The sequence below is a fragment of the Lynx canadensis genome, chromosome B1 (genome assembly GCF_007474595.2).
Source record: "Lynx canadensis isolate LIC74 chromosome B1, mLynCan4.pri.v2, whole genome shotgun sequence".
NCBI classification, from domain to species: Eukaryota; Metazoa; Chordata; class Mammalia; order Carnivora; family Felidae; genus Lynx; species Lynx canadensis.
Genome location: NC_044306.2, coordinates 74,738,390 through 74,760,746, shown reverse-complemented (window position 1 = coordinate 74,760,746; position 22,357 = coordinate 74,738,390). Strand labels below are relative to the sequence as shown.

Genomic DNA, 22,357 nt, shown 5'->3' with positions numbered 1-22,357 from the left:
TTATGTAGCAAGACTGCAAGAAATGTTATCCCCATTTTATAGATGAGGAAACTGAAGCCAAGAGAGGTTAGGTAATTTTTATAAGATCACAAAACAAATAAGAGGTAGAGCTGAAAATTGTATTTTATATATAGAATTTATTTGTATTTTATACATACGGACACACATGTATTTATTTTGTTTTGTTTAGTAGCCAAGGTCATGTACAGACAGTGAGGCCAGGAGGGGGCACCTCTGGGTGGAGCTCACCTATGCATGTGCACGGGAAGGAGCTACCAGGCCTGTCTATGTTTCTCAGTGACCTTTTGGCTATCCCTTTTAAGTAGAGTATTTAGAGGGTCTGTGATCTAGAGAAAAATCCCCACAGTGTGGAAGGAGGTAGCCAGGGTATAGGATCTGCAGAAGTGCTGCAACAGTGTTCTCAGTGTTCTCAGTAATGCTACATTCAGTAGACCCTGTTAATTATAGTAGTTAACACGGATTAGGAGTTTACTATGTGCCGAATACTGTTCTAAGTGGTTTATCTATGTATTAGCTCATTTAATGCTCTGTCTTAGCTAGTAGTAGGTACCTTTGATATCTTTTCTAGATGTCAGATCCTTTTGTTTTTGTTGTTTTTATAGAACTGAGAGGTTAATCCTCAGTATTCACGTCCATTGGACCCAGTTTGAATTTTTGAGTTTTTTTTTTTAACGTTTATTCATCTTTGAGAGACAGAGACAGCGTGAGCAGGAGAGGGGCAGAGAGAGAGAGGGAGACACAGAATCAGAAGCAGGCTCCAGACTCTGAGCTGTCAACACAGAGCCTGACGCGGGACTCGAACTCAGGAACTGCAAGATGATGACCTGAGCCAAAGTCGAACACTCAACTGACTGAGCCACCCAGGCGCCCCGAGTTTCTTGGTTTTTTTTTAAAGTAGGCTTCATGCCCAGTGCAGAGCCCAGTGAGGGGCCTGAACTTGACCCTGAGATCAAGACCTGAGCTGAGATCAAGAATCGGATGCTTAACTCAGTTAAGCCACTGAGGTGCCTCTAATTTTTGAATTTCTTATTTGAACATTTCTAACCCTTTGCAGGGATTGATATTTTATGAGTTTTAGTCCAGTGAGAAAATGTACTTATTCCTTTTTTTTTTTTTTTAACAGAATACAACTTTTTATCTTACAACTACCATACGGGTCCATTGGAAATCAAAGACACAGAATGGGATCTTAATGATCATATTTTGCTACTTAAAACATTTTGCTATTTCATCATCTTAGGAATTATCTCATCATTACTCATCAGTTATTTCCAACCATGTTAAAAATTACCAAGATGATAAGAAAATAAAAGAATGATAGCATTGCCTAGAAAAAGTGAAATAGAGAGATAAGTATTTGTGTTTCCAAAATGAAATCTGAAGAAACTGTTTCTGCAGTTTTTTTTTAATGTTTATGCAACATAGTTGAAAATGTAGAATTTTTCCTTTTTTTTCCCATAATGGCAAAGAGAAGATACTACCAGAGGAAGATATTTCACAATTACTAGACAAATCAGAAGATGACTGCAAAGAGACAGCAGCAAAGATACTCAACGGTGATGACAAAATAGATAATAACAAGTGAAATCTCAGTTTATGAGTCTTCTGATGATGAGATACTAGATGAGTTTTCTTAAATTCAAGAGCCAATGAGTTTTTAAGGACAAAAAGGAAATGCGGTACTATATTAGTCCAGTTCTCTACACAAACAGAACCAATAGGATATGTAGATATGTAGAAAGATGTATTTTAAGAGATTGGTTCACAGCACTATGGAGCGTTGGTACATCTAAAACCTGTAGGGTAGGCTGGCAGACTGGAGACTCAAGGAATGTGAGTTGCAGTTTGAGTCCAAAGGCAGTCTGTTAGCAGAATTCCTTTTTCCTCTAGGGAGGTCAGGTGATTGGACGAGACCCACCCACATTGCAGAGGACAGTCTGCTTTACTGCTTTTGCACTCCACCAATTTAAATATTACTCTCATTCAAAAAACACCTTCACTGAAACATCCAGAATAATACTTGACCAAACATCTGGACATCATAGCCCAGCCAAGTTGACATGTAAAATTAATCATCACAGGTAGTTTTATCTACTTAGTAGTTTAATAGGCATGACACCATCATGCAGCATTTTTAAACAAGAATTTGGACTATCCTATTTTGCTAAAAAGACATACTATATTCTTCTTTTATGATGCTTATACTCCAAAACATACTTGATATGATTTGTTAGTGAACAAATGCTAAAGTCCAATGTGTATGCAGAAGTGATTTGAAGGAAATAATGTAAGAAATAGAAAATTTATTGGATTGAACATTCTAACTGGTGTTTATAAATATACAAATAATGGTAAACTAGAACCTATTAGAGACTATGAAATTTGGAGTCAGTATTTACAGGGTGGATATTTTTGTATCGGGATTTTCCAGAGAAAACCAATAGGAGATGTGTACATAACACACACTGTACACACACACACACACACACACACACACACACACCAGCACACATACATTTATTTTAAGGCATTGGCTCACCCAGTTGTGGGACCTGGCAAGTCTGAAATCCTAAAGGTAGGTCAGTAGTGTAGAAACTCAGGCCAGATTTCTAATGTCACAATCTTAAGGCAGAAATCTCCTCCAGGAAGCCTCAACCTTTTTGCTTGGAAGAACTGATTAAATGAAATCCATTCATATTATGTAGAATAATCTCTTGAAAGTCAACTTTAAATCATATCTGGAATGTTTATTATTATAAATGTTAATCACATCAACAAAATCTGTATCTTGTTATTCTAAGATTTTATCTTTAAGTAATCTCTACACCCAACATGGGGCTTGAACTCACAATCTCAAGATCAGAGTTGTACACTGTTCAACTGAGCCAGCCAGGCACCCCCAAAATCTGTATCTTCATAGCAGCATCTAGACTGGTATTTGACCAAATAACCGGACATTTTAATCAAGTTGACACATAAAATTAACCATCATCAGTAAGCCATACTTAATCTCCAAATAAAGACAGTAACAAAGTCTTACTTTCACCTAACGTGATATGACTATCCTGCATACTATCAAAGACTCAGTAACCTATTCCCCAGAAGAGGATGCAAAGTTCTTGAGTGACATTCACTTTTTTCCTTGATGTCCTGTAAGTTAAGTTCTACGATGTAAAATTAATAATATATCTTATGTTGTATGCTAAGGGGATAAGAGAGGGAAGAAAACAAAGTTATTTGCTTTATATACACACACATATTAACAACAAAATAGAACAGTTATAGTCCTCAGTTGTAGAAGTTGTTACAAGGTCTTAGCTTCTTCCACTACCCATTCCATATTACATTGGCTCTAGCACCTCAGCCTTTCATGGTTCTTTGCCTGGTGGGATGACCCAGACCTTCATTCCTGAAGGGTCCAGGTCATTGGTAGTCCTGACTGAAATGGGTTGTTGTAGTTTCCATTGACATTAGTCACAGGGCCTGGTAATGCTAAGAGATGCCCTAAGAGGTTGCCTATATTCCAGGCAACCTCTTCCTTATCAATCCAGTTTTCTTTCTTTTGGTAATCAGGATCAATTATGCAAGGCAGCAAAATAACTCTCTTCTTTGCCAATGGATTGTTCTTGAAAAACAGTTTATAGAGTTCAGTGATGAAGAGCTGGTGTTCACTTCCTTCTGCCTTAGGACAGGAGATTCATTGACAATACTTAGCACAGGCATCGCACGTAGTGGCACGGAAGAAAGTATGATGGTTATGATGGCTGTTTGGGGATTGTGGCATTTGGGAAGGAAGATTTTAAAGATCAGTTCAGTTCTTTCATTTTCTGGAGAAACAACCAGTATCCAGCAGTAGAGAAAACAGATCTGAGGGGGACAGGAGATGGAACTTTATTGAATGCCTGTCATCTGTCAGAAACTTTATGAAGGTTCTCTTATTACACTTACTATCAAACTTGTAAGGGAATTATCTTCATTTTATTACTAAGAAATTGACACAAAAAGAATTTGAGTTATTCATAAAAGAGACAAATCCAGTCAGCAGAATCAGGGTAGGAAATCCCAAACTGAATTCCCAGACTCGATTTTTACCATTTATGTGCCTCTGACTCCCAGTTGTGTTCCACCATGGCACCTCATTAAGTTGTTTTTTCTCAGTTTAGAAAGTAACATACACTTCAAGATTAGGGGATTTCACACAGTCCATAATATTGTCAATTATCAGTTAGTATCTGTGAGACTAATTTTTTATTGCTTTGCATGGTTTAAATGAACCCACTTGTTATTAAGTAGGTAATAATTTATAGTACTAAAATTGGAGGTTTTAGATCCAGTGGCCATTTCTATTATTTGGTCCTAATGTATAAGTTTAATGGGAAATAGTGGTCATTTACATCTGGTAAATGTTGTAAATGATGTAGGAGCTGCTAAAGAGAAAAAAAATTGAAATGTTTTGAAACTTTATTCTTTCTCTGTATAAAGCAAACAAATATTGAGATTAAGGAATTGTATTGGCCTTCGCTGTTCAGTAGCAGATTAGAACCAGGGCCCTGTTCTTAATGCATACACCCTTTGATTACTTTATGTATAGTTTATTTGTAATTGTGAAGGCAGTGTACAATGTATAAAATGTCCCTGCCCAACCAGAAATACTGAGACAACTTATCAACTAAAGGAAGTTTATGAATCAAATCGTGTTTTACTTATTTTCAGTGCCAAAAAAGCATACTTAATTATAAAAGAGCATACTTAATTTATGTGTTTCTTTATAATGCATATACATAATATATTCATTTCTTTCTGGTGTCCCAGTTGTATATCTTTTTATTACTATGTCTCTTGTACCTTACTATAAAAAAAAGCCCTTTTATTCTAGCTAGTGTTCAAATTATACATTAAAACCTTAAGTTTTATATTCACAGAATTACAGGTGGGATTTATATTTGTGAAACAGAACAGTGGCAGTTTACTCTTCCTATCTGCTTTGAATTTAGGCCTGTTTTGTTATTGTAAATACAGTATTCCAAATTCTGCTTTACAACTTTTCACTCTGCTGCTGTTTCGCCTTAGTACACTCTGGGGTTTTTTTATTTGTTTGTTTTTAGTAAAAGAGTAGTCTTCTAGGTTGTATAGATCTCTCTGGTTAAGTTAGGACCTGTGGCATTTTCAGTGTTAATAATGTAAAATTGTGGATGTTGAGAAGTTTTAGATATGAACAGTGTTACAGGGGTATGTTTTAATCATATATACTTTGTTATACAATGAGTAGAAAAGGCTTTCTTATTTTTTATGAACCATGGTATTAATACCAGTTTAACTTCGTATTTTTCTTCCTCTTATTTATAGAATTTTTAATTTTACCTTGTGTCTCTTAATGAATGCCAAAGATTATAAGTACTTGTAGTATGTTATGTGAACTTTTTCTAAAAGTTGTAAAAATGTTTTCTCTTATGTTAGCAACAATAGCTCCTCGGATAAACCTCATTGGCTACAATACTGCCACTGCACAAAGCTTGTTTTCTCTTGTATTATTCTACTTCTAGTAGCATTTTTGTTTGCTTGTTTGTTTTGGACAGAGAGAGCAAGAGAGTGAGCAGGGGAAGGGCAGATGGAGAGGAGAGATAGAATCTTTTTTTTTTTTTTTTTTTTTTTTCCCTCAACGTTTATTTATTTTTGGGACAGAGAGAGACAGAGCATGAACGGGGGAGGGGCAGAGAGAGGGAGACACAGAATTGGAAACAGGCTCCAGGCTCCGAGCCATCAGCCCAGAGCCTGACGCGGGGCTCGAACTCCCGGACCGTGAGATCGTGACCTGGCTGAAGTCGGACGCTTAACCGACTGCGCCACCCAGGCGCCCCGAGGAGAGATAGAATCTTAAGCAGGCTTCACACCCAGCCTGATGTGGGGCTCATGCTTGATCTCATGACCACGAGATCATGACCTGATGTGAAATCGAGAGTCAGACGCTTAACTGACTGAGCCACCCAGGCGCTCATACTTCCAGTAACATATAGTCTTCAGTATATAACTTAGCTTGTAAATACTTGATGCCAAAAAGCTTCAGCTGTCCTGCCTTTCATTTTCGTTTTTATATACATTAATTGATACTCCCTTTATGTAATCCTGTATCTGCCAATATTTACAAATCAAGGTTTATAAAATCTTGAAGACTGATTCCAGAGTAAACAGTTACATGGATGTCTCTTAAATGGAAAATGCTTTTAGCACAATAAAGATAATCTTACTTTCTTGCTATTTATTAGTATTGAATATTTTATCACCTAGAAATTGAATTATATCTGTAGCACTAACATTAAACTTGCATTTTCTAATATTTAATTTAATGTTATATGTTTTTTCAGCTGAAATTAAAAAGTGTTTCATAACTTCAGAACTCTGAAGATATGACCAAAGTTTTTATTTGGTCAGATGTGTCCTCATAATAGGTTAATTAATCAAACTTGGACTGGAAAACCAGTCCAAGTTTGAAAATTAGAGTTACAACTTGCCATATCTGAAGGAGTTATATGTAATATTTTCTAAGCCAAGACTCAGTTTATTCAGAGAGAATGTGCTCAAACTGGTGTTGAGTGATCCTTCCCCAGCCGTGCACCTACGTAGACCTGAGCTTGGGAGTCAACCAGTCACTGAGTTTACAAAGAAACGTACATTGTTAATATTTATAGACTGAGGAGATTATGTCAAAACACAAAAATTGCAATCTGTCTTATGGCTGAAAGTTTTAGTCAATTGTTAACCTAATTTGGTTGTGAAAGTTATAGTTTTCTTTGATTAATAATCTGCTATATTTTTCTTTTTAACAGCTGTGCTTATAGTATAGTAGAAACAAAACATGGAAATGAAAATATTCTTTCTATTTCAAGTAGTTTAACTTTCAAAGTCATTTAATTTTAGCTATACATCTGAGCTGATGGCAATTTTGGTTTATTAAACTTTTTTGGTAACTATATAGCTAGCTAGCTGTGATTTAGATTTCCGTTTATTTAAACATTAAATGAAAAAACTTCTGGGGCGCCTGGGTGGGCTTCAGTCAGTCAAACATCTGACTCTTGATTTCGGCTCAGGTCATGATCTTACAGTTCATGTAATTAAGCCCTATGTCTGCAGTGTCAGTGCAGAGCCTGCTTCGGATTCTCTCTCTCTCTCTCTCTCTGTCTCTCTGTCTCTCTCTCTGTCTCTCTCTCTCTCTCTCTCTCTCTTTGTACCCCATCCCCCTCCTCAAAATATATAAATAAATAAACATTAAAAAAATAAAAGAAAAAACTTCTATAGCTAAGTATTTTAAATCAAATATTTTCCCATTAGTGATATGTTTGAGATTTTTTTTGTCACATTCACTAACTTATTAGTGGGTAAGTTAAGGTGACTTTTTTGTTTTAGGAAGAATTTGGCTATAATGCAGATACCCAGAAGCTACTGGCAAAAAACGGAGAGACTCTTCTTGGAGCCATTAATTTTTTTATTGCCAGTGTGAACACTTTGGTGAATAAAACAATTGAAGATACATTAATGACTGTGAAACAATATGAAAGTGCGAGGTAGGTGTAAATTTTCATTATATTCTCTGTTTGCAGATGGTACATAATTCATTTAAGGTCTTAGATTGCATGTGATAGAAGTCAACCCAGAAAAAGAATGCAGTAGAAGGTTATAGGATAGCTGATAGAACTAATAGAAAGGCAGGAGAACAGATTCTAGAAACAAGCAGGAACCAAAGTCAAGGTAATGCCTCAGAAGAATCTAATTAGGACCTCGATGCTGGGTACCTCTGGTACTTGATGTTGCCACCACTACCATACGTCATTTCCAAAAGGCCCCTGAATACTTTGCTTCATTGCCTAGAGAGTGTCTGATTGAACCTTGGTCATGTGCCCAACCCTGCCTGCTAGAGAATAGGGAGGTGGAGGATCTCCCAGCTCCAGCTTCCTTAGAAGAGGACAAGGGCCTTGTGTTCTACCAGGTAGATACTAGATGCTCTCCACAGTCTGGCCTAAGCCTATCTTTTCAGCCTTCTTACTGCTGCTTCCCAGTAGGAGCAGTGCAACAGCAGACGTAGTTTCACTTTCTCTTCAGTGTACAAGCTCATACCTGCTTTCGTGATTTTGTTTGTGTTTTGCATACCAACTGCCTGGTCTTCCGTTTATCTAGGCTGTGACCAGCTTCGAACTCTTTCGTATTTTACCTTTTACTTATTTTCAGAGATGTTTGAATGCAGTGTTTTCATACATTTTATACACACACATACACTCATTATTCCTCTATCTCATAACTCCCCTGTTAGGTAACCTAAGTACATTTTAATAAATACTTACAAAAATCTAAAAAGTAGCAGATCAGTGATAGCATTTTTTAACTTTTGATTTCCAGCCCAGTTTTTCTCCCGTTCATTCTGATTTCCTTTGAGGTTTTTTTTTTCCTCTAAATACTTGAAATCCTTATTTTCTGTTAAACTTTTTATAGCATCGTTGAAAATAAGTGCAAACTATACCTTTTAGAAGTATTTGGCCCCTTGCCCTAATATGACATGACAAATGGCCATGAAAACTAAAGTCATCTCTCTAGTCTTTGAGTGCTTATTCTGAAGTATATGTTTCCTTATGCCTTACATAAGTAAAAGTCCAAAACCCTTGGGAAGTTAACTTTTAATCTTTTCACAAGAACAGATGCTTCTGTCTTATTCTGTGTTTGTAATTTTAGGTTTAGTATTAACGTGACTCTTAATGACTTGGAAATGAAAGTCAAGATAAATAGCTGCGGGTGTTTGGTAGAAGGGTAGAGATGGGGTTGTGTGCCTTATTTAGGTTTTAGACTTGGTTTTTTACTTTTCCTTATCGTTTGAACTATTTATTAACACAGTATTAAAATCAGAAGGTGGAAAAAAATAAACTGAAGGAGTCTATCAGTAACACTGAAGGAATTTCTCAGTAAGATACCCTTCAATAGGAATCCCTTCAATAACACTCTTAGTAATTGGTTCTCCAGTCTCCATTTAAATCTTTTTGTGGACATTGTCTATATTTTTCAAAGGAATATTATGTATATTATTTTATTTTTATAAATTTTATTTGGTTCTTTTCCAAATCTGTTCCTTGGAATAATGCCCTAATTTGTTTATAGTGAATCTTCCTTTTATCTCTTTAATTATTTTAAGCATTCTTATTTTCTCTTGTTTCAGATTGTTTTAATATTTGTGGGTTTTGAAGATAAAAATTCTCTTATTCCAAAATTACCCACTATCAGCTCCCAGTAAAGAACTACAGGAATCTAGTTTCTGTTTCTGTACTTTGTAATTGTCCACCTATCCTGAAATACGTTTTTAGTGCCTAAAATATATTTTTGTTTAGTATGTTTTAAAATATGTTTTATTTTAAGCATGTAAAATCTTTCTCTTCAGCCTTTATTTCTAAGATGCTTTTAAAAATACTAACCCAGGGGAGCCTGTGTGGCTCAGTCAGTTAAGCATCTGACTCTTGATTTGGGCTCAGGTCATGATCTTGCAGTTCGTGAGATGGAGCCCCGCGTTAGGCTCTGTGCTGACAGACAGGACCCTGCTCGGTATTCTCTCTCTCCCTCTCTCTCTACATCCATGTGTGTGCTCTCTCTCTCTCTCTTTCTCAAAATAAATAAACCTTAACAGAAAAATAGGAGTGCCTGGGTGGCTCAGTTGGTTGAGTGTCCAACTCTTGATTTCGGCTCGGGTCATGATCCCAGGCTTATGGGATCGAACCCCACATTGCTCCATGCTGAGTGTGGAGCCTGCTTGAGATTCATTCTCTCTCTCTCTCTCTCTCTCTCTCTCTCTCTCTCTCTCTCTCTCTCCCCCCCCCACCCCTCTCCACAACTCCTGCGCGCTTGCGCTCTCTCTCTCGCTAAAATAAAATAAAATTTTAAATATAAATTAATTAACCCATATAATGGGGTGCCTGGCTGACTCAGTTGGTAGAGCATGCAACTCTTGATCTTGGGATCATGAGTTCAAGCCTCACCTTGGACATATAGCTTACTTAAAAAAATTTTTTTTCTTAATATTTACCTGTATTAGAGAAAGACAAATTCATTAGATAAGGCACTGAACAGCACACAGATCATTTTTTGTTTAGTTTGTAGAGGAGAAAAGCCTCTGGAGATTAAAAGGTTTGCTCATTTGGAGCCAATTTCAAAGCCAAAATGAGAGCCCATTAGCTTTCTACCTTTTACTTTTGATCATTCAGCCTCAAATTTGAACTGGATTTATCTCACATTTTCATATCTATTTTTAAAAATATAAGGCGCCTGGCTGGCTCAGTTGGTGGAGCTGCAGCTCTGGATCTCAGGGTTGTGAGTCTGAGCCCCATGTTGGCTGTAGAGATTACTTAAAAATAAAATCTTTAAAAATAATAATAATTTTCACATCTTATATTGAGATATCTGATGTTTAAAGTACAATGTGATAAAAGATCTCAATCTATCCATTATATAGGTTTATTTGAAACTTCTGAACAGAGTTATAAATCAGGTTATATGTACTTATCAGGAAACCTTTAGACAACCTCTGCCTACAGAGGGATAACATTAAAAAAGGATCCCAGTTTAAAAGTTTCTCAGTAGCTGAATTTTCTTCTCTGTCAAAACCGGAATTTACTGACTTTTAGGGCAAGGGTCAGCTATTTGATCAGCACAAAAAGTGGCAATTTAGGCAAATGTCCGGGTGGCCTTTTAATGCTCCCTATTATGCATTGTGTACAAGTATTTCCTAGCCCTCTGGTGCTTCGTGTATGGAAAATCTTATAACAGCCCATTCAGCACTTCTCCATAGCAGCACCAACAAGGGAGTCATTTGTGGTCAGGACTTTTCAGATGTCAACACCTGTTCTCTAGAAGTTTTACATAAGCCATAGAGTAACCAACTATCACTAACTATATTGATATGGATTCAGTTCAGACTGGCACCCTTGAAGTGAAGAGTTGCATTTTGAAAATTTAGTGTGCTTCTCTTATTGGTAATGAGCACTGTTAGAGAAGCTCTTACGGAAAGTTTTACTTTGATACCATCTACAAACTCTGGATGTAAAAATTAAGGGATATAAGGTCAGTATTGTAACCTTGAATATGTTGAAATTAATCTTATTGTTTAGAAATGTTCTCTAAGACTAATGAAGGATATTTGTCTTCACATTAAATCACCATGTATCACTATTTTTGTTCTTTCATTGTTTTTTTTCTTTCATTTTTTATTGTTTTTAGTATATTTGCTTCTGGCTAGCTCCCTTCTAATTTGGCCATAATAATAAGCACTCTAAAGATATTAGTTATTACCAGGTATCCTAAGTACTTTACATGATTATTTTGTGGAGATTGTTATTCTCCTTTATAGATGAAAAACTAGAGCGGAAAGGTAAAAACATCTAATTCAAGACATTAGAGCCAGCAAAGATCAGAGTGGTTTCAGTTTGGCTAGAAACCCATGGAATTTAATTTGTTATCATTACTAAGTCAGTCTTGCTTCCTAAATTGTTAATATCTGTCTCCCCTTTTTAGCCCCACTGCCATTGTCCTGATTCAGTGACTCATTTGTCTTTTGCCCATGGTCTTCTATTTGGTTTCTTCTTTCTGTTTCTTAATCTCCTCCAGTCCATCCTCCATTTTTTACCACTAGAGCCATCCTTCTACTCTGAATAGATAGAACATGTTACTTTCTAGATCAGAGTTCCTAAGTGGCTTCCCATCACTACTTGACCTACTGGATTAAATCTGATTCCGTTTGACATTGTCTATAGGCCCTGCATAATGGCAGTCCTGCCTACCTGTCTGACTTTAATTCCTTCCATCATCATGTTCCAACTTCAGGTTCTAACATAGTGAATTACTTCCCAAATGTATCATGGTATCTTACAATTCTTTGCTTTTGTACGTACTGTTCTCTTCCTGGATTGCTCTATTTCCCTGCCCCAGTCCACCTTGGAAGCTTTCACCATCCTTTAAAATTTAATTGTGGTGTTTTAATTCTGTTCTGAGATACCTAATTAGGCAACTCTTCCTCTTGATTTCCACCCTGCCTTATTCTCCCTCCCTCATGGCAGTTACCATTGTCTCATTTTGTTATAGCTGTTTAAGAGCTTCTCTCCTTCTAAACTGCAAGCTTCTTGAAGATAAACTTTTATCTATTCATCTTTAGAGCTCTGGTTTCTAGTACAGTGCCAGGAACATAGAAGGTGCTCACTTAATATTTGTTGAATGTGCCAGTGAATGAATGAATGATTCTCTTGGCCCTGAAAGTTCAAGTTTGTTAAATTCAGTATAAGATAAAAATAAATTACTCAGTACAAGGGACCGATGTGTTCTTTCTCAAGTCACATATGTGATATAGTTTATGTTGTTTAAAATATTCTTAATTGCCAGAATAGGAGATATAGATTGTACTCTGGATACTTGAATAAAGAGCTTTAGTTCTACGGCATAAGCTTTGTAATGCTGATTTTGACTAAATCAGAGGTCACATTGTTCTTCAGTAGAGACTGCTAGATAAGTCTCTGTTTAATAAGCAAGGTAGTACTATTTACACAAGTACTGTGACAGAGGCATCATGAGGTGCTGTGTGATCATGGAGTGATGGTGGTGGGTAGTATTTCAGTTAGTGGTAGGAGAATATTAGGGAGTAGGCGTTTTAAGGAGCACAAGGTGTTAAGTGCTCTATAATAGATGGCACTGTCACGTTGTAAATACTAATGTTTCAGAAATCCATTCAGAGTTGCTCTGTCCCATATGGTAGCCATTAGCCACATATGTCTGTTTAGCACTTGAAATGTGGTTAGCCTACATTGAGATGTGATAGAAGTGAAATATAGACAATGGATTTCAAAGATTCACTACTAGCCCACCCCCAAAAGTAAAATAGTTCAGTAACAGGGTTTTTTTTTTTACATTGATTACATGTTACAATGACAATATTATAGATACATTGGGTAAAATAAAATCTTTTGTTTAAAAGGTGAAATTAATTTTTATTCTTTTAACGTGAATGCTAGAAAATTTTACGTTACATATGTGGCTTGCATTTTATTTCTGTTGTGCCTTGCTGGCTAGATTATACTTTAAGGATGCCGACCTTCAATATAACTTCCTTTTCCCACTTAAAGTATGTCATCCTCAAGTCTGCCATCTTAATATGCTTTGTTTTGTTGGTATTAACCAATTCCCATGGGAGATCGATCACTTGCTCTTGTTAGTGTTAGGTTTTGACAGCTGTTTTTTAAACTGGTTTTTCAATTTTGGAAATTCTGCATGTCAGTTAATACTGTACTTTGGAAGGAATAGTTAATTAGATTAATAAGCAGCTCCCCCTTCATGCTTGTACTAACAGCTCTTTGTATTAAAGAAACATGTGACTTTAAAAGCATAAGGTATAATATATACGAGAATTATTATTTATTAATGTATGAGACGGTCCTGTATTTCCAGCTCACCTCCTGAATTTATTTCACTCTGTTTTTGTAATATGCTTCACTTACTCTGTTCTTTCCAGGATCGAATATGATGCCTATCGCACTGATTTGGAAGAATTGAATCTTGGACCACGGGATGCAAACACCCTGCCAAAGATTGAGCAGTCACAGCATCTGTTTCAAGCACATAAGGAAAAATACGATAAGATGCGCAATGATGTTTCTATCAAGTTGAAATTTCTAGAAGAAAATAAGGTAAATTCAGTCTTTACCTTCTGAGATAAACTTTCACGGACTTTATTTATTTATTTTAATTTAATTTAAATCCAAGTTAGTTAACATACAGTGTAATAATGATTTCGAGAGTAGAATTCAGTGATTCATCACTTACATATGACACCCAGTGCTCATCCCAACAGGTGCCCTCCTTACTCCCCCTCACCCATTTACCCCTTAACCCTACCCAACACTCCTCCAGCAGCCCTAAGTTTGTTCTCTGTACTTAAGAGTCTCTTATGGTTTGTCTCCTTCTCTGTTTTTGTCTTGTTTTTGCTTCCCTTCCCCTATGTTCATCTGTTTTGTTTCTTAAATTACACATGTGAGTGATATCATGATATTTTTCTTTCTCTGACTGACTTAATTTCGCTTAGCATAATACACTCTAGTTCCATCCACGTTGCAAATGGCCTTTTGATTTCATCCTTTATGATCACCGAGTAATATTCCATTATGTATTATACCACGCCTTCTTTATCCGTTCATCAGTCAGTGGACATTAGGCTTTTTCCATAATCTGGCTATTGTTGATAGTGCTGCTATAAACACTGAGGTGCATGTGTTTATGGACATTAAAATGATGTCACCCTACAGCTCAGTTGGTTAAGCCTCTGGGTCTTGGTTCCTACTCAGATCATGATCTCATGGTCGTGAGATGAAGCCCCATGTTGGGCTCTGTGCTGAGTGTGGAGCCTGCTTGGGATTCTCTCTCAATCTCTTTCTCTTTCTGCCCCTCCCCCACGGGCATGCACACAAGCTCGCTCGCTCACTCTCAAAATAAACATTTTTTTTTTAATGATTTTCTGGGGCACCTGGGTAGCTCAGTCAGTTAAGCGTCCGACTTCAGCTTAGGTCATGATCTCCCAGTTTGTGAGTTAGAGCCCCTCATCCTGCTCTGTGCTGACAGCTCAGAGCCTGGAGCCTGCTTTGGATTCTGTGTGTGTGTGTGTGTGTCTGTGTGTCTGTGTGTCTGTGTCTCTCTCTCTCTCTGCCCCTCCCCGCTCATGTTCTCTCTCTCTCATTCTCTCTCTTTCTCTCTCTCTCTCAAAAATAAATTTAAAAAAAATTAAAAATGATTTTCTAATTTTTTTTAATGTTTATGTACTTTTGAGACAGAAAGCAGAGGAGGAGCAGAGAGAGAGGGAGACACAGAATCCGAAGCAGGCTCTAGGCTGTGAGCTGTCAGCACAGAGCCTGACGCGGGGCCCAACTCACGAACTGTGTGATCATGACCTGAGCTGAAGTCAGGCACTTAACCGACTGGGCCACCCAGGCTTCCCAAAATAAATAAACATTTAAAAAGTAAATAAATAAAATAAAATGCCACCCTAAAGAGAGATAAATAGAAAGTTTTTTGTTTCCGTTAACTCCCTTTCATCACAGTTGCAAAATGGAATTTCAGCTGTAATCAGTGTTTGAGTTTTTAGAAGAACAAAAAATATATTTATCTTTCTGTCATAAAAGTCATCATCAACCCTACTGTCCCAGTCTTTCACATGGAGTTGCAAAAAAATATTTGATGTTCAACTATTGATGTTCAGATTGGTGTTGATTGACAGATGCTTTAAAAAGTTACATAATTGGGGCACCCGGCTGGGTCAGTTGGGGGAGTGTGCAACTCTTGTTCTCGGGGTTGCTAGTTCGAGCCCCACACTGGGCGTAGAGATTACGTAAAAAAACCAAAATCTTAAAATAAGAACAAATAAATAAGTAAATAATAAAATAAAAAGTTACATAATGAGAGATTCTGCTTTGAATATTTTGAAACTTTTTTTTTTTTTTAATGTTTATTTATTTTTGAGACAGAGAGAGACAGAGCATGAACAGGGGAGGGGCAGAGAGAGAGGGAGACACAGAATCGGAAGCAGGCTCCAGGCTCTGAGCCATCAGCCCAGAGCCCGACGCGGGGCTCGAACTCACGGACCGCGAGATCGTGACCTGGCTGAAGTCGGACGCTTAACCGACTGTGCCACCCAGGCGCCCCGAAACTTTTTTATTAATGATAGGTACAGATTTTAGGAAGAGAAGAACATTCTTCCTAGTAATTGATAAATGAGGAATGACTAAAAGGCTCATTAGCATAACCTAGAAGAAATAAGCCAAGAAATCGGTTTTCCACATTACTTCTGTGTAACATGAACCCATCCAAAGGCGAGAATGGTGAGAGCTGAGATGGGCCTGCTGTAGGCTTCATGTGGAGATGGATTCACATAGTAACAAGCTCCCGAGTTTTGGTTTACGTACAGGACAGGTTCCTTTGTTTAACATGTCTGCATACTCAGTTTTGTGAGGGGGATTGCAGTTCTCGAAAGAGGAGCCAGTAGTGGACGCAGCACAGAGCAGGCGGAGTGGCTCAGTCTTGTGGCGATGGGGTCTTCCCACTGCATGTTAGTGGTCCACTCGTGCTTTTCGCATCCTCTGAAGGCACAGTAGGTCGTCAAATCTGCTTTCTTTAGGTACCGTACCTCTCAAAATTATTCTTCAGTTTTAATTGTCTGTTGATATCTTCTTGTTTTTCCTTAACATTTTTTTAGAACCTCTTTTGGCTACCATAAGAGTTGCAGAATAATACATTTCCTTAGGATCGACCAAGTCCTGCACCATCACTCACTTTTTTTTTTAGTGGCAGTGGGTGAAAAGTATTCACCAGAAGCCATTACAGTGTCAGTAAAGGAAACCTGAGCAGAGTTATCAGACAGATTTCCGCATCATTCCAGCAAGAATGCAGTGCAGCCTTTCAGCATTCATTAGCTAGCACATCAGATGTCATTCTTTTTAGTCATTCGTGTATATCTCTGTAGATGTATCTCTCTGTAGGTACATATGTACAGAGAGATAGATCAGTTACACTGCTTAATATTTTAATGGATAGGAATATATTAATACTTAGATATATGTTTTAAATACAAAAATATTTTTTATATACTCCCACTGTAACAGTTCAGCACTGTATACTGTATAGTGCTACATGAGCTATGCGCCAGCTAACATTTTAGAGGCTCTATCCAAAGCTAATTTGAAGGGAAAGGAATTCACCTAATTTACGGGTACAGGACCTCTGCAAATAGAGAAAATGACTTTAGGAAATCTATGAAATGGTAACTGTTCCGTCGGAACGTAATGGTATTGTGTGCTATCCTCTGGATGGTGAGATCATGGGTAATTTTTGTTTTCTATATATCTTTCTATATTTTAGATGATTGTCTTGCCTTTCTAAAAAAGAGAAAGTAATGTTAAAAGAATCTGTATCCCAAAGCATTTCTGCTTATATGGTTCTTGCCAGAGTAAATAAAAATAGACAAACCACACAAAGATAAGCAGTGGCCACGTGACTGTTACGTGTCTTAATAGAACTACTTTTGGATCTTAGGAGATCCCAGATGTAGACTTGAATTAGTGAAGGCACTTCTTATTTGTCAGTTACTATGCATTTTACATGTATTCTCTCAATCCTCATGACAATCTTCATACTTTCATTCTTTCAGTAAAAATTATTGGATACTTTCTATACTGGGAATAGGTCAGTGGAAAAAAAAGACAAAACTCTGTCCTTTTGAAGCTTACTTTCTGATTAGTCATATACTCTCATCATCTGTATTTCCCAGATGAGTGAATTCATCTCACGTAATCTTCTGTGATCATGTATCCCCTTCACTTCTGATCTTTTGAACCTCTCTCTGATCTGCCCACTGCAAAGTTGCTCCTCACTTATGAGGAAGAGTTGTATGACATAACCTAGGCTCTTCCTTTTCATGTGTCCAGGAAATGTTCTAGATCTGGGAACACCAAAATCAATATTTGAGCTGTGGAAGATAGACTGAAGAAATGATTTGGGGCCTAAATCTAGTGTCATGACTGGCTGAAGTAGCCCTGGGTTGCTAATGTGAGAAATACGAAGGAGGTACAGAGGTGGCAGGTAGAAAAGAAATTGTATACTTTCTCCTCTGTCCTTGCTTTGCCTCACTTGTTTTTTGCTGTCCTCTGCTCTGCTCTAGAGTTGAGCAGCATAGGCTAATGAATAGGCAAGTTGGACTGTATCTTTTGCAAAAAATTCCAGAGTAAGAACATGAAAACCTGGGTTCCAGACCCATTTCTGCCACCTGCTAACATTATGATCTTGGACAAGTCTCTCCAAGCTTCTGTATTTTCCTCTGGAAAAATGAGGGTAAATCATGCCTTGTGTTAAGCAAGTGAAAAAAAACACACTGTCTATAAGGGGTAAAGTACTGTTCACCAGTATTTATAGAATTCCTGCTGTATGCCAGGCACTTGGCTAGGTGAAGGGATGAAGGAGAAGGAAAATAAAGTTTATGATCTTAGGGAGTTACAAAAACATACGATGGGTTTGTTTTCTAGAAGTCATCACCTTCACACCTTCCCCTGGTGGTTTTTGAACTTAACCTATATCCTGCCTCCCTTGTGTCTCTTTTGCGGATACGAGCAGAAATTGACATTAGAAAAGGTGTGACAGGAGACATGAACTATATTTATTTCAACAAACATATTAATTTGAAATACTAAATTTATATCATTTGGCATTACATAAGCAATACTTTCTCAGTGGTAAGTGAAGATAATGCATTGACTGTTCAGGGAAATCTTAAAGATCCATGGAAGAGATAAGGACTTCAGCCTAGCCTTGAAAGATCAGGAGGACAGGCCTAAAAGAATTGGGAGGAGAACCTTCTTGGCAAGGGCAGTGGCCTGCATGTAAGAATAGAGGAATACTCACGTTTAGTAGAGAAATAGACTACCGTGATGGAACATAACCTTCACATGCTTTAAAGGAAGAGAGAATCAGAAAGGTAATTGGAAGCCACATTGTATAGAGCCTTGTTCACATAAAGATTGAATTGTGGCCTCAAAAAGGATGCATACTGAGTAATGAGGGACCAGCCAGGTCATCTCTGTGAAGTTTAAATGTCTGTCAAGATGGCTCTTAAAATCCAACTCTATCTTGTTGGCATTGAAGAATTTGTAAAGTTAGGAGTAAAAAAAAAAAAATGTATGACTTAAAAACACTACAGTTTATGGGGCGCCTGGGTGGCGCAGTCGGTTAAGCGTCCGACTTCAGCCAGGTCACGATCTCGCGGTCCGTGAGTTCGAGCCCCGCGTCGGGCTCTGGGCTGATGGCTCGGAGCCTGGAGCCTGTTTCCGATTCTGTGTCTGCCTCTCTCTCTGCCCCTCCCCCGTTCATGCTCTGTCTCTCTCTGTCCCAAAAATAAATAAAAAAAACGTTGAAAAAAAAATTAAAAAAAAAAACAAAACACTACAGTTTATTTTTATTTTTTTTTATTTTTTTTCAACGTTTTTTATTTATTTTTGGGACAGAGAGAGACAGAGCATCAACGGAGGAGGGGCAGAGAGAGAGGGAGACACAGACTCGGAAACAGGCTCCAGGCTCCGAGCCATCAGCCCAGAGCCCGACGCGGGGCTCGAACTCACGGACCGCGAGATCGTGACCTGGCTGATGTCGGACGCTTAACCGACTGCGCCACCCAGGCGCCCCAAAACACTACAGTTTAAAGGAAGAAAGAAAGTAGAAGCACGCAGACCAGTGAGGAATCTTTTATAGCCAAATGAAGTGATAAAGAGCCTGACGTAGGGTAAATTCCAAGAGCAGCAGAAAGGAAAGAATACAGTGATTTCAAGTCTGCATGACAGGGGTTGGGAAATCAAGAGAGGAAGCTAATTTGGCTTGAAGGTTGTAAGGGATGAGGAATGGGTATTTATTCCGTTTAACCCAGTGCTCAGTTTGAGGTGATGACTAAATATTCACATAGAAACAGTTGGTAGGATGTTAATGATGTGAGTTTGGAGTTGGAATGAGCAGGGTCAAGGCTTCAGAGATAAAGATTTGGAAGTCATTGCCTTTGAGAATAACATTGTCACATCTTCTTTTGACCTTACTATAAAATTTTTTTTAATTTGCCTTTATTCTCAAGGATTTATGTTCTTAGAGAGTCCTAGAGATAGTCTTTGTTTTCAGCTTTCCACAGTTGTCATTAACCTAAGTTTCAATTTGAACTCCGTAATCAGCTAAAAATCAACTAAAATAAAATCTATAAAGAAACTCTGATCTTTTTCTCTTATTTAACTCTTAAAAACTATAAAGAGATAATATTGATCTCTTTTATGTTAGCAATCAATAACTGTAATTTGGATGAAGACTTAGATTCATGAGAAAACTTTTTTATTGTTAAGCAACTTTTACCCTTTTATTTTTAATAACTCTAACAAAAGGAGGAAAAAACAAGCCTTTAGGCTTACAAACTGTCTTATCATCCCTGTTTGCTTTCTTGGCAGTGTGAAATGCCTGAAATCTTGTGTTTTTTCTTCTTTTGTTAAAATAAGCTGAATTTGTACCTTAATATCTCCTTTATACAGAGTGTCAGGTAATCCACGTAGCACTTGAATTTTAACAAAATATACTCATCCTATTTCTTAAATATTGTATATTGAATTTTTTAAAACATAGGTTAGGTTATTTTAAACATCATGTAGTGTCTTAGTTTGTAATTTGATAATATCCTAAAGGTTAATGCTTGTCTTTACAGCTGTTTTTTGCAGCTTTTGGGGGAGGAGGCTTTCTCTGACATCTCTCATTTCATGGCTTTTCAAGTGTCTTCCCATAGCAACACTTCTGTTCTAAAATGAGAGGCCAGATAACCCGACAGTTAAAATGATGCATAAAGTAAAAGCAAACAGTCACTGAGTAAAGGACTAAGAACCATTCCTGTGACTGTTGTAATATATTTTAGTAGCCAAACATTGTGAGAATGTTTTTGTTTCATTCTTACAACTTAAAAAAATTTTTTTTGAGAAGGATTGAAAGGTGGATTCTTCTCTATATTTTAGAAAATTGAAGCGTTTATATGTAGTTAGTCTAGCCTTCTTTCTGGGAAAACAAAGAAAATAGATGTGTAAAATACACATTCCTGTGTGTGCATTCATGCTGAGTTATGTGCACATCTCTCTTGTCATTTACTTTTAATGGAGAAATTTGAATTCTATTATGTACAATCTGTGCTCTTTATCCACCCACCCCCAAGATATATTATGTTTACCTTTAACCTAAACAATCCTTATTAATCTCTGATATTCTCTTCCTGTTTTACTAAACAACATTGAGTTGCATAGCAGTAACAACAGAGTTAATTAGGCTTTTCTAATGTTTCTGTTTCATCATTATTTCTCTTTTTCCTGTCTTTTCAGTAATGTAACATGAGCTGTTTTGTGACTTAAGGCAGTTTATTTACCTTTCATTGTTCCTTTCATGGTTCAAAACAAAACATAGGCTACTTTAGTAACGAGAAGAGAATAGACATTCCTGGAATTTTGTGGACTTTGTGAGAAAGGTACCATGCCTCCTTTTACAGCCTCATGATGCCTAGCAATGGTGTTTAAATATATAATAGTTATTTTAGCAAACGTGAGTTTGTGTGTCTTCCCAGAATTGAGGTATACTGCAGGGAAGAGAAAGAGATGGAAGAAAATGAGAGTCCGCCATAACAGGACAAAAGGGCAAATCCTGATTACTTCATTCTTTGCTTTAGTGAGGGCAAAGCATACTCTCAAAAATGCCTCTATCGTCTGCAGTGTGTACTGTTGCTTGTGAAGAGAAGGCAAAAAAATTTACAGAAAAAATACACACATCGTAGTGAGCAATCCATGGTTTTTTTAAAAAAATTTTTAATGTTTTTATTTATTTTTGGGAGAGAGCAAGACAAAGTGTGATCAGGGAAGAGGCAGAGAGAGAGGGAGACACAGAATCCAAAGCAGGCTCCAGGCTCTGAGCTGTCAGCACAGAGCCCGACACAGGGCTTGAACCCACAGACTGAGATCATGACCTGAGCCGAAGTCAGGCGCTCAACCGACTGAGCCACCCAGGCACCCCTCATGTTTATTATTTTAAAACAACTTTTTTCATGGCTTGGAATCACATAAAACATGAAAAGTCATTTAAGATTAATATTTCCTTTAACAGAACATAATTTAATTTGGGAGTGGTAAATCTCTTTACAGGGCTCCTAATGTATTAGGGGAGGAAAACTTGAATATATCAAAAGAGTCAACAAAGCAGCTTAGAGTATAAATAACAAGTAAGGATCTTATTGATTTTATTATGTTATTATTTTAAGAAAGATGAAATATACTCCTACTTTAAGGTAATGTCAATTAATTAGCAATACCCATTAAATGCAGGGTTTTTCCCTCTGTTATATTTCAGTGACTTGAGGATGACAAGGGGGACTAAAAAAGATGAACCAGACTTGGGGATGTATCCTGGACACATATTTGATTAATACACTTACTTAATTTAAAAACCTTTTTTAAAAAAATCATAGTCATTCTGAATCTTAGATTGATGAAAAAACTGTTGTTTTCGCTTGATGCCATGTTTCATATATAATCATAATACAATAATATTCTTGAATATTAGGATTTCTTTTCTATTATTTAATACACTATTTTTTCTAATATATTACAGATTTATTTCATATGTATCTTATTATGAATTTGGCTTTTCAGAAAATCCATGAACTAAAATGGGATGCAGGAGAAAGAGAGAATACACAGAGAATAAAACACCTAGAACAAAGTAAACATATTCATGT

The 22,357-nt window shown here is 37.1% G+C and overlaps 1 protein-coding gene and 1 non-coding gene across 6 annotated transcripts in view; one reads left to right on the top strand and one right to left on the bottom strand.

Annotated features, from left to right (window-relative positions):
* ARFIP1 (ADP ribosylation factor interacting protein 1) overlaps nt 1-22,357 on the top strand; it is a 122,850-nt gene that overhangs the window by 79,522 nt on the left and 20,971 nt on the right. For all 5 annotated transcript variants that reach the window (XM_030312911.2, XM_030312906.2, XM_030312909.2 and 2 more), the window contains 2 exons: nt 7,423-7,580; nt 13,544-13,718. In XM_030312911.2, coding sequence (XP_030168771.1) covers nt 7,423-7,580; nt 13,544-13,718 — 333 coding nt within the window. The remainder of the gene's footprint in view (nt 1-7,422; nt 7,581-13,543; nt 13,719-22,357) is intronic.
* LOC115513271 lies at nt 5,389-5,535 on the bottom strand. The gene has a single exon (XR_003968647.1). It is a non-coding gene; the product is annotated as a U4 spliceosomal RNA (small nuclear RNA).